At 43.6% G+C, this 12,841-nt stretch overlaps 1 protein-coding gene across 9 annotated transcripts in view; it reads left to right on the top strand.

Annotated features, from left to right (window-relative positions):
- The first annotated feature begins 2,790 nt into the window (after window positions 1-2,790).
- DCLK2 (doublecortin like kinase 2) overlaps window positions 2,791-12,841 on the top strand; it is a 152,371-nt gene continuing 142,320 nt past the window's right edge. For 4 of the 9 annotated variants that reach the window (XM_045466005.1, XM_045465996.1, XM_045465987.1 and 1 more), the window contains exon 1: window positions 2,795-4,112. In XM_045466005.1, coding sequence (XP_045321961.1) covers window positions 3,692-4,112 — 421 coding nt within the window. In that variant the 5' untranslated portion in view covers window positions 2,795-3,691. Of the gene's footprint in view, window positions 4,113-12,841 lie in introns of all 9 variants that reach the window. The other 5 variants (XR_006709410.1, XR_006709408.1, XM_045466028.1 and 2 more) reach the window with 3 other exon arrangements.

Genomic DNA, 12,841 nt, shown 5'->3' with positions numbered 1-12,841 from the left:
TAATGACGAATGATTAGCAAAGATAGTGTATCTTGGTTAGAAAAAAAGGAGTTATCTCAACAAAGTAAATAACAGTTGAAACATCCTACTCTTTCAAATTCTGCAGTGGCTTAAAAGGAGAGAATTTGCTTTGCTTCTACTATGAATTAACCCTAATTAATTAATAGTTGCTCACCTAGGACCCCCAAATTTTGTTTGCATTAAGATTGTAATGCTGAAACTAACTTTTTGCCATCGCAATAAAAATTCAAATTTTGGCAAACTGGGTTTTGATACATACCACATATTAAGTAAATATCTTATGAAAAGTGATTACATCTTAATTCTTATAAGAGGGTTAGGAATAAAATTCTTTACACAAATTAATGCAAAGAGCATAAGCAAAATAATTTTAACTAACAGCTGTGGAAATTCTTTCTCTTCTCCCTTCACTCTTGTTGAGAAACAGTAATCTTTTTTCAATTTAGGGATATAATGTTAGGGAATAATGTTAAAATAATGGCATATTACATAATTGTATTTACTATGAAAGAAGGCCAAATCTTTTGTCAGGGATCTTTGAGTGAGAAAATGTGTGTAGTCGGTGTTCTAAAGCTCGAGTGATTGAAGCCTGCACTACCAGCCTGCAAGATGACCCCAGTGATCCCTGACCCCTGGTAGTCATACCCTTCTGTCCCACATTAACAGGGCTGACCCATGTAACTCACAGGATGCTATGGGAATGACATAATGGTTTTCACCTTGCTCTCTCATGAATGCTTGTTCTAGAGGAAGCCAGCTGAGATGTTACAACATTCAGGCGACCCTACAGAGAGGTGCTCATGGCAAGGAACTGAGAGCTCCTACCAACCATGTGAGTGAGCCAGGTTGGAATGGGTCTTCCAGTGCCAGTCAAACCTTCACAGGACTGCAGCCCCAATCAACATCTTGACTGCAATCAAATGAGAACTCAAGGGAAACTGCCCCTAGATTTCCGAATCACAGAAACTGCTGAGTTAATAAAGAAATTTACAGCAATACTTATTGCTGTAAATCACAAGATTTGGGATAATTTGTTACTACAGCAATAGATTAGAAAGTGTGTGTGTGTTTCCCCCCTCCAAGAAATAGTAATAGCAAAACAAATGAACACACCCATTTTAAGTCATTTACAAAGCTGATTGGTTCTGCAATTACTTGGACTTATGAGGCCTTATCTCAAGGAATTTGCCATTTAGTTCCTTTTTTTTGAAAGTGCTGTGCTAAGACCAGCAGCATTGGCATTACCTGGGAGCTTGTTAGGAATGTAGAATTTCAAATTCTATCCCAGACCTACTGAATCAGAAGCTACATTTTATGAGATTCCCCCACTGCATGTAAGTACATCGAAGTTTGAGAACACTTATGTGTTTGATTGTTAATGTTACAGCCTGTAGTTGGAAACCCTGGCTACGTACATTAAGAGCACTTTCAAAAACTACTGTTGGAGAAGCCCAACAGTAAATTGTGATTTAATTGGCCTGGATTGAGGTCTATTTTAGAAATTTTCCCCTTGAGGGGCGCCTGGGTGGCGCAGTCGGTTAAGTGTCCGACTTCAGCCAGGTCACGATCTCCCGGTCCGTGAGTTCGAGCCCCGCGTCGGGCTCTGGGCTGATGGCTCAGAGCCTGGAGCCTGTTTCCGATTCTGTGTCTCCCTCTCTCTCTGCCCCTCCCCCGTTCATGCTCTGTCTCTCTCTGTCCCAAAAATAAATAAACGTTGAAAAAAAAATAAAAAAAAAAAAGAAAGAAATTTTCCCCTTGAAAACTACACTGAAACCTCAGATCAGCTGACTTCCTGGCCTGCTCCAGGCCTGATTCTAGAAGTCAGCTATGTCCGGGTCTGTCCCTGAAGATTGCTCTGGGGCTACAATGCTGCACTGAACAGGATTCTTCTGGGGCATTGCCAGGCCAAGGCAACTTCACACCTGCTCAAGAACTACTGCGGATTTTTCTGCCTTCTCATATTCATGTTGTCAGGACTCAGTTCATTCTAAGAAAAGTATCCGTGCTTTCCTAACTTACAGGTCGATTTGGATTTCTTTTCTAGGGCCAGAGAACCGGGTGCTGAATAAATAAGGTTTCAGGGTAGGTTGGGAAACCTGCTGGATTAGGACCAAACATCTTTTAGTTTTATATTTCCCTAATGGCAAAATGGAAGTAACTAATGTTTCTCACAAGCCTTTAGGAGGTATGTTTTTACTGTTGACCAAACACTAGTAAACTAAGATTTCCAATGTGATGGGTGCTTACAAATGTTAGACATATTGCTTAATAAGAAGCTTAAATTTACAACATTTAATACCACTTGAGTGCAAGTGGGGGAGGGGAGGTGTTTGTTTCCCTTACTAATGCATCCCCAGTGATGGAAACAATGCCTAGCACATGGCATGCTCTTAAGAAATATTTGTTGACATAAATCCCTCAAAACCCAGTAACTTGTGATGATTCATTCAAAGTTACTCAGCATCCTATGTTAGCAAATCTGCAATGGAAACTGTTTTATTAAAGGTTTTTTAAATAAAGCTTCAAATTTCCTCTTAAAAAGTAAATTTTGTACCCAAATCCAATGGCATGTTTCGAATTTCTGCCCTAGTTTGGCCTCGGTTCCTCCTTTGGAGATTAGTTAGGGATGTGATCTCTGCCCTTGAATCTCCTTCCTTTGTAGTTTTTTTGGCCTGCGCGTTTACGTTTCCCAGGCGGAGGAGCGCGCGCCGCGGCTGCGCCCATTAGCGCGCTGCGCGGGTTTGTAGCTGTCAGGCGGGCGGGGCTGCCTAGGACCCGGGAGGAGCCGCTCCTGTCGCGCCGCAGAGCCTCCGCGCCGACCCGTGCGTCCCCCTTCTCCTGGCGCACCCACTTCCCTCCCGGGTTTTGGCAGCCCTTTGGGGGCAGGGACCCCTTCTCCCAACCCCGCGGAGTCGGGGTGCGGATGCTCGCGGGTGGACTGGGCCGGCCGGCAGAGAGGGAGGCGGGCTGCATTATTTCCCGCTAGGGCCGGGCTCTGGGGGAGGAAGGGGCCCCGCACTGCCTTCCCAGCCTGAGTCCGCGCGCGCCGCCCCAGGGCAGGGCCTGCGGAGGAGCGAGGCGGTGGCGCCGCATCCCCGGCCTCTGGCTGGGCGCGTGGGCGGGCCGAGGCCGGGCGCGACGCCCCTGCGGGCCCGCGGCGCCTCTCCCACGCTCCCAGCTCCTCCCCCTCCTCTTCCTTCCCCTCAGCCTCCCGGGAGCCGCCGGCGGACGCGAGCCGCGGCGGGCGCCCGAGCTTTGTGTGCGCCCGCGGGCCCGGGGCGAGCCTGGGGCGGTCCAACTTTGCGGCTCCTGGCCGGCTCCCAGGCGGGAGTTGTGAGGCGTGGCTTGGTGGAGAAGGCAACCGGGGTTGGGGGGCGGGGGGGCCGTGAGGCTCCCCGGTAGGCGGGAGGGATCGAGCGAGCCGCTCTGGACAATGAGCTGGGCAGCTCGACGCTGTGGCCACTTTTAGTGGGGGCGCGGGCCGGTCGGCGCCTCGGCTGCTCAGAGGCCCCCACCTGCGAGGAGAGGGCGGGATGCCAGAGCCAGGTGTCCCGGCGCTGTGAGGCCCCTCACGGTCAGACGTCCCTGTACTTGATTCTCGCATTGACGTTAGGCTACCGAGAGGTTGTGGCTGGGACGTTTTTTGTGGGGAGCCCTTGGAGCAGCCGCGATGGCCAGCACCAGGAGTATTGAGCTGGAGCACTTTGAGGAACGGGACAAAAGGCCGCGACCAGGGTCGCGGAGAGGGGCGCCCAGCTCCTCGGGAGGCAGCAGCAGTTCGGGCCCCAAGGGGAACGGGCTCATTCCCAGCCCGGCGCACAGTGCCCACTGCAGCTTCTACCGCACGCGGACCCTGCAGGCTCTGAGCTCGGAGAAGAAGGCCAAGAAGGCACGCTTCTACCGGAATGGGGACCGCTACTTCAAGGGCCTGGTGTTTGCCATCTCCAGCGACCGCTTCCGGTCCTTCGATGCCCTGCTCATCGAGCTCACCCGCTCCCTGTCGGACAACGTGAACCTGCCCCAGGGCGTCCGCACCATCTATACCATCGATGGCAGTCGGAAGATCTCCAGCCTGGACGAGCTGCTGGAAGGTAGGAGGAGAGGGCCCCGCGCGGCAGGTGCGGCCCAGCGCGACAGCAGGTGCAGTTGCCATGGGCCGGCGCGCGCCCGCTTGCGCTGCGCAGAGGGGAGTTTATGGGGTGTTTTCTAGGCCGCCATGGGATTGTACGTTTCTGTCTGCTTTTTTATAGATTTTGTGTGTGGGGCGCGCCCCTATATATACTGTCCTTTCCCGGAGATTTGTCTTTAAAAAAGAAAAAAAAAATCCCAGTGGCCTTTCGTGCCATCTCTTAAGATTGGTGAACTTGGAGTTTTTGTTTTTAGTGCAAATTGTTTGAAAAGGTGGCTCTCAGCTGAGGATCTGATGATGATAAGCTTTCTGTTTGGCCCTCTGTGTGGACCTCGGTGCAGGCACCTGTGATGTTCCAGCGTTTGGGACCCTGTTGTACCTACTCTACTCAGAAGTTGTGGTTGTGAAACGCTCTAGGCTGACTTTCCTAGTTTGGCTTTCAGCGTGTAATTTAAGGTCAGAAGGCATGATCCTAGACAGTGGCTCTCAACCTTGGGAGCATCTTGGATCACTAGGGACTTTAAAAAATTATGGATGGCTGTTCCCTGCCCCCAGATATTCGGATGTTTGGGGTGTGATCTGGGCAGTTGGAGTTTTAAAAAAGCTCCCCAGGTGGTTGCAATGTACAGACAAGATTGAAAACCACTGTGCTACAGGGTTTTCTACATTTGTCTGGTAATGAGGTGAATCAAGGTCAGTCTCTCCTGCCTCCTCCCCTACTGAAAGTAGCTAGTTAAGATGATAGAGTCTGTTGGAGTCAGCAGTTGGGGCCTATTATGAATTAGTAATCCTAGAACGTTAACCATGCTTCACTCAGAGGGACTGCTTGGCTGTATGTTGTGTCATCCTTGAATTCTTGCAATAATGTATTCTTTCCTTTCAAGGGGAAAAGGCATCACTAGTAGTTAAGAACTTCTTTCCAGATCTAAACAGTACCTATAAAGATGACAGAACTCAAGTGTATGCAGACTGCATGTTTGCATACTTTCTGCTCTCGTGCATCTTAACAAAAACAGCAAAAAACAAAAAACTTATTCTTGGATGGGGGAGGGGCAGAGAGAGTGAGAGAGAGAATCCCAAGCAGGCTCTGCACGGTCAGCTTGGAGTCCGACTTGGGGCTTGATCCCACAACCTGTGAGATCATGACCTGAGCTGAAATCAAGAGTCAGATGCTTAACCCACTGAGCCACCCAGGCGCCCCTCTCATGCATTTTTCTTAATGCAGATGGTACATTCCATGTCGTGATAACAATATTGGCTTAGCACAGAAAGGAAACTGAACTTTGAGCCAACTATTTTTCTTATATTATCTCATCATGTTCTTATGTTATGGTTTGAAGACAGTTTGACAATCTTACACATTAGGAAACTTGAGCAACATGCCTGTTACACAGTGCCTGCATATAATTCCCTTTCATCTCCAGTTCACCGCTAATAAATTGATGTAGCTATACTGAGGAGTACTGGAAGTGGTTGAGTTTCTCTACTTCGTCATTGTTACCAGAGGTTTTCCCTGTCTTGGCTAGATGAGGACCCTGCCCAAATTAAGTTGTCTCTTCAGCCTGTGTGTGTGTGTGTGTGTGTGTGTGTGTGTATTCTTGACTTCACACATTCACTTGGTCATTTGTGTGTTTTGGTTTTAAAGTCCTCCTGAGGAGGTGATGACAGCCAGAGGAGTTTAAATAAAGTGATACATTGTTAAAAGGGCTTTATTGATTTATCATGTGAAATACTTAAAGGCAGAATTTGCCTAGATATTTCAAAACTGAGTAACATTTTCTGACTGACCCAAGCCAGATTAGCAGCCCTGTGGAAAAATGAAGGCAATGCCTATTGCTTAAGTACCCATTTCTCACCTTCCCTTGGGATACCGTGCATAGTGTCTGAGGAAGGACAAAAATTTTAATATACTCTCAAGTAATTTTAACAGTGTATTTGCTACATGAAATTAGTGTACTCCAAAGATAAATATCATCATGGTGGGGGGTGGTCAAGATGACCATTATGCATATGAGTTAATGAAAGCACATATTTTACCCTGAGTTTGTCATTGCCCAGGTGTTGCATGGTCCACTGAAACTGTATAGTTTCAACTGTAAGTTGAAAGTTGACAAGTTTACTTCTGATTATGTACTCACTGATATTTGGAGGATGGGGAACCATAAGAATGTGTAGAGTCCAAATTTTACTACCGTATGATAAATGGTGATTAACAAATAATTTGCACAACAGAAGCGTTTCCCTGGTCTAGCCAATTGCCTACTTGTTTCAAGCAGTATTTAATATAATAAAATTACTGCAAAAGAAGAAAATTTGTGCCCTTCTTTTGTCATAGTGACATTCTCTCTGACAATGGATCTTTGTCTAGGTCTTGAATTTCCAACAAAATGAGTGGAATACCCTGTTTCAAGGCTGTTTGCAAGAAAAAAAATAAATGCTTAATATGAGTGATTTGTGAATTTAAATAGTTTAAATTTTTAGTTAAAATTGTGTGCTCAGATGTTCAGATTTATCATGAGGAAGAACTAACCAGCTATCTGCAAAATTACTATTTGCATCAGTAAAAATGAGCGCACACCTGTGTAGTGTTGCCCATATAGTCAAAATTGACTATTTTAGATCATTTTTAAAAAACTATTTTATTTTTAAATAGTATTATTATTTTAGTAATCTCTACACCCAACATGGGGCTTGAACTTATTCTGAGATTGAGGGTCCTATGCTTTTCCAGCTGAATCATCCAGGCACCCTTGGCCATTTTATTTTATTTTTTTTAAGTAGGCTTCAGGCCCAGTGAGGAGCCCAAAATGGGGCTTGAACTCATGACCCCAAAATCAAGACCTGAGCTAAAATCAAGAGTTGGACTGAGTGAGCCACCAAGTACCCCTCCCTCTCCCTGTTTTGAGTGCAGGTAGGGGAGAGTGGCAGGGGGAGAGAGAGAGAGAGAAAGAGAGAGAGAGGGAGGGAGGGAGGGGGAGAATCCCAAGCAGGCTCCATGCTCAATGCACAGCCCTACTTGGGACTTGATCCCATGATTCTGGGATCATCACCTTAGCTGAAATCAAGAGACACTCAACTGACTGAACCACACAGGTGCCCCTGGTTCATTTGTTTTCTTTTTTAACATTTATTTATTTTGAGAAAGTGGGGGGGGGGGGGAGTGTGAGTGGGGGAGGGGTGGAGAGTGGGAATCCCAAGCAGTCTCCATGCTATCAGTGCAGAACCCCATGCAGGGCTTAATCCCAGAAACCATGAGATCATGACCTGAGCCAGTTTCAAGGAGATACTGCTTTTCTAGAATGTTTTTCTAAAACGCTTTTAGTGGAGAATAGAAAGTGATGATTCAAGACAGCTGGGCATGAACACTCATTTAGAGCCCCAATCCTGTTGAACTCAGATGACAAAAGAAATTTGCATGGCCCAGATTTTTTCTTCTGCCTTTGACCTTGAATGTCTCTGGAGACTGAAAACAGTGTTCAGGTGTTGGCTGGCACTCCTCCTGTACTATGCTAAACCAGCAGGCATCTTCAGCCTTTTGGTTTACTTCCCCTTGCTGGATTAATTTCACTGAGTTGGTGCTGTGCATCCCTGTACTACATTTAGTCTTTGAAACTGGATGGGCACATTCTCTCAGAGGAGGACTGTGAGTCATAACAGTTAGCACTGGGAAAATCTGTTTCAGTTGTCTGAAGCCGTGATCCAGCCAAACTTACAGCATCTCTGGTAGACAACTGAGGATGTTCAGATGACTTGTTCTTAAGTTCTCATGTCTGTGGCTAAGAGTCAGAATTCCTAATCTTAGGTGTTTATTTACGTAATGTCTACAGCCAACCTGGGGCTCGAACTCATGACCTATAGATCAAGAGTCATATGTTCCTCTGACTGAGCCAGCCAAGCACTCCTCTAGTCTTAGTTTTTGTTTCATGACTGTTCTCCCCTTCTGAACATTTTGGCTATATTTGTGAAGTTTTGATGTCCTAAAGAGAGATGGATAGTAGATTCATGGATAGTAGAAACAATGCCTGATTGAGTCAGGATCCCTGGGTTCTAGTGACTGGATTTAAGGAAAAATCACCTCTGTTCTCTGGGCATTAGGGTCCTTTCCTATTGAATGAAAGGTTGGCAGATTATCTAGAGAATATCCTTTCTAGACTGAAAGTATATACCCTTCCCCTTTCTAAGTGATTACTGAGTGTATGATGCCCTGGGCTGCCTTTCCCTACCCAGAACCTATCTTCTAGGAAATTACTAAGGCTGCACTTGTCCTACTACCAAGCAAGTAGTGGGTGTAAGGGTCTGATGAAGTATTTGCCAGGAGTCAAAAATATTAATAGCCACCTGTCTCTGCCTCTCTCATTCCAAAGTAAAATGTTGTTTTATGTTGTTTTGATCTTTTACTCCTCAGTAACAACAAACATTGAATTTTTTTTTGCGAGAGAATTTTGATTGTTTTGGTGATACTTCCATTCTTCCATTACATGAACTTGAAAATTAGCTTGAATTCTTTTGAATTTAAGAAAAATAAGGTTCTAAAGTGATCAAGCACTTGATGTTCCTGAGTTTCTCCTAGTAAGCCTAGTTTATTGAATCTGTTTGGTTAGGTCAACCTCTTTGAAGGTGTTAAACCAAAATACAGTTACTGAGAGAGTTTGTAAGTAAAAATGAGTCTCAATAAGAACCTAGATTATAGGGTAAGGGTTCCCCTCGACCAAAGATAGATTTTTTTATAGTAATAATAGAAATCGAGTTCTTCAAAAGTTGTTATGGTGAGGAAAGAAACATAAACTCTGTGAGTTATAAGGTATTTGCACATAGAAGTCAAAAGTAGTACACTAAGGCATTTATGATGATCAGATGTGGCAGTTTAACATTGAATTTTAGGTGTGCAAGCCTTCTCTGGCAGACTCCTAGGTTCTTCAAGACCCACTTCAAATATTGCTTCTCTATGAAGTCTCTTTCTAGACCTTAGGGATATTGGTCTCAGATAGTTGTTGATCGAAAGTATATTTGTTGTTGTGCCAGGTGCTGTTCCAGGGTACAGTCTCTTTCCTCAAAATGCTCATAGAGGAAGAGAGATAATGAACGAACACACACACGCACACACACACACACACACACACACACACACAAAGTTGGTCCCAGCTCATATGCTGTAAATGAAGCAGAAGTGAGGTGGGGGCAGGATGATGAAAAACATCTTTCCTGAGAAACAGATATTGGAGTTAAAGTCTGAGGTGAAGCTTAGAACTCTTCCCTTTTCTTACCTCACAGCATTTTTCCTTAGCACTATTATTATAACACTGATCTTTGTAATTAGTGGTGTATCAGGTTGGGAGCATGGTGAGGTCAGATCTCTTGCACACACAATAAACTCATTGAATAAGTAGGCCAGAAAGTGATTGTACCTGTAAGTCCCTTGGTTGTCAAGGGAAGTTTTGTATGAATTGAGTTGTTCCTCTATATTTGTGAAAAAATACATACTTTGAAAAATTGGATTATGTTTAGATACATTAAAGATTCTGTGCTCACTCATCATTGTGGAGAAAGTGACTTTTCCAGAATACCTGCTTCTACAAATCTGATTATTTTCTTCCTCTCATTTCCTAAAATAGGGAAATTTGGATATGCTATAATACAGCCATCTAATAAGCTCTTTCCAGAAGTAATGGGAAGAGAAGTTTTCATTTGAAGAATAAAGAATTATTAAGGTTGAGGGGAAGAAATGGAATATTCAGGAGATCACATATGAATTCAAGTATGACACAGTGATACTTGGGTAGTTAAAAGAAAATATCAATATTTCATAAGGTTTTCAGCTATGGAAATAGATAGTTTATGATCTTGTGATATAAAATAAACTAGATTCCCTTGGGCAGTGGTTGTCAGACTGCTTTCTTCACTGCTGGGAAGGCTAGAGGAGTTGCTGTGGGTCTCTACTGCCTGTCTGGATCTCTTCCCCCTCATTTCCACCTGCCTATACTCCCACCACTTCTGTTTTTTATTTCTTCTATTGATAAACCACTACTAGTAGTAAAAACTAGTAGTAGTAAAACTAGTAGTAGTAGTTTTACTAGTAGTAAAAACCACTACTCTGAGGATTCAGGATTCTTACATTAACACCATCTCGCCATAAACACGTGAGATATTTTATTTTATTTCATTCATTCATTCATTCATTCATTCATTCCTTTTTCAAGTTTTTATTTAAATTCCAGTTAGCTGGGGCACCGGGGTGGCTCAGTCGGTTCAGTGTCTGACTTTGGCTCAGGTCATGATCTCACAGTTCATGGATTCGAGCCCCCTGTCAGGCTCTGTGCTGAGCCTACTTGGGATTCTCTCTCCCTCTCTCTTTCTCTGCCCTCCCCCACTCACATTTTCTCTCTCTCTTTCTATCTCTCAAAATAAATAAATTTTAAAAAATTCCAGTTAGTTAACATACAGTATAATATTTGATTCAGGGGTAGAACTTAGTGATTTTATCACTTACATGTAAAACCCAGTGCTCATCACAAGTGCCCTCCTTAATACCCATCACCCATTTAACCTATCCCACTGCCCACCTCCCATCTAGCAAAGCTCAGTTTTTTCTTTATAGTTAAGAGTCTGTTTTCTGGTTTGCTGCTTTCCCCCCTCTGCTATGTTCATCTGTTTTGTTTTTTAAATTCCATATATGAGTGAAATCATATGGTGTTTGTCTTTCTCTGACTTATTTCATTTACCATAACACTCTCTAGCTCCATCCACGTCATTGCAAATGGCAAGATTTCATTCCTTTTTTTTTTTGAACTTTTTTATTTAATGTTTTTTATTTATTTTTGAGAGAAAGAGATAGAGAGAACCCTCAAGCATGAGCAGGGGAGGAGCAGAGAGAGAGGGAGACACAGAATCCGAAGCAGGCTCCAGGCTCTGAGCTGTCAGCACAGAGCCCAACACGGGACTCGAACTCACGAACCATGAGATCATGACCGGAGCCTGAGATCATGACCTGAGCCGAAGTCAGAAGACGCTCAACCGGCTGAGCCACCTAGGCCCCCCAGAGTTCATTCTTTTTTATGACTGAATAATATTCAGGAACAATATTCCATTGTGTGTATATATCTATGTGTATATATCTATATATAAATATGTATATATCTTTATCCACTTATTTGATGTACATGTGAGATGTTTTATTTACAGTCATTGTGTGAAGTCCTTTACATGTTTCGTCTCATTTTAACTTTTATGATATCTTGTGAAATATGCTGCACTGTCTTTCCATTTTACAGATGGGGAGGCTCAGAGAGGATAAAGAAATTGCCCTCTCATGCCATGAGTAAAAGGTGGGGCTGAAGCTCGAGGTCTTTGTCCTTTGCTTTTGAACTGTATTCTGAACTGCCTGTTTTCTACCACCTGTGAGGAAATGGGGTCTATTCCAACCCCCCAGGTTTACATAGATCGCAGCGTATGAGCAGTCTAGAACTCCAAACATGTTAATCACTTATGTTTAGAAAATGAAGATCACAGTAGTTCATTAGTCACTGTAGGTGTAAAGACAATTTAGGATGTTTCATGTATGGGTCCTGAATAAAATGCATTATCCTACATACCTGCAAAGTAAGATCTGTGCATAGTTCTGCATAGTCGCCTTGCTTGACCCCAGTAAAATGAAAGACATGTTAGGTAATTGCTAAGGCCCTTTCCCCTTTAAAGTTCAGTGATCTTGGGAAATCCTTTAGGGAGTGGGAAAGAGAAATGATCTTGGCTCTATCTGGCTCTATGTCACTTTTTAAAAGGTGGCCAGCTTTAGGGGCACTTGGCTGGTTTAGTTGGTAGAGCGTTGTCTTGAGGTGGTGAGTTTGAGTTCCATGTTGGGTGTAGAGATTACTTAAAAAATAAAATCTTAAAAAACAAAACAAAAATGTTGGTCATGTTTAGAAGGAGTTCTTAGAACCCCAATAACCTGTAGGAGGCTCTTCTCCACAAAACATTCTCCGGAAAGGGAAAATTACAAACCTGTTGAGGCCTGGGACCACAGTTATTCATTTCTTTATCCCATGCAACAGATACCTTTGGGCACAAGATATTTGATGATTTATTTAACTCTTGTGCTATATATAAGAGCTTTTAGTAGGTGGGAATAGGTGGATATAGGTGTTTTTGAAACCTTTCTTAGTTACCACAGCCAGCTGGACAGTTGGCTAGATTTGTAGAGGTAGAATAAAGCAGTAGAGTAGGCATACTGTAATTTGTCAGAAGCTCTACTTTATAGACTGAAAGAATAGGAAACATTGACTTGTGAGATCAACTTAAGTAATTTTGATTACACTATAACCTTTGCAAGCATCTCAAAGTGACTAAAATAATCTACAATTATGACCTGCTATGTTATTTGCTGTTTATATGTTGATTAAATTATACTCTCAAAAGTTTTAACATATCTTCACTGATTTATCTCTCTCTTCACTGTGTATATTTTACAGACTTAAGATTACTTTAAGTTTTGCAGCACCCAGGTGGCTTAGTCAGTTAAGTGTCTGACTCTTGATTTGGGACCAGGTCATGATCTTGCAGTTGACAGTGAGCCCCACATCAGGCTCTGGGCTGAGCATGGAGCCTGCTTAAGATTCTGTCTCCTTCTGCCCCTCTCCCCTGGGCTCGCTCTCTCTAAAATAAAAAAGATTAAGTTTGAATAATAACAATATAATTATT

The sequence above is a fragment of the Leopardus geoffroyi genome, chromosome B1 (assembly GCF_018350155.1).
Source record: "Leopardus geoffroyi isolate Oge1 chromosome B1, O.geoffroyi_Oge1_pat1.0, whole genome shotgun sequence".
NCBI classification, from domain to species: domain Eukaryota; kingdom Metazoa; phylum Chordata; class Mammalia; order Carnivora; family Felidae; genus Leopardus; species Leopardus geoffroyi.
Note: the sequence above shows the minus strand (reverse complement) of the source record. Positions and strands in the feature narration are given on the sequence as shown.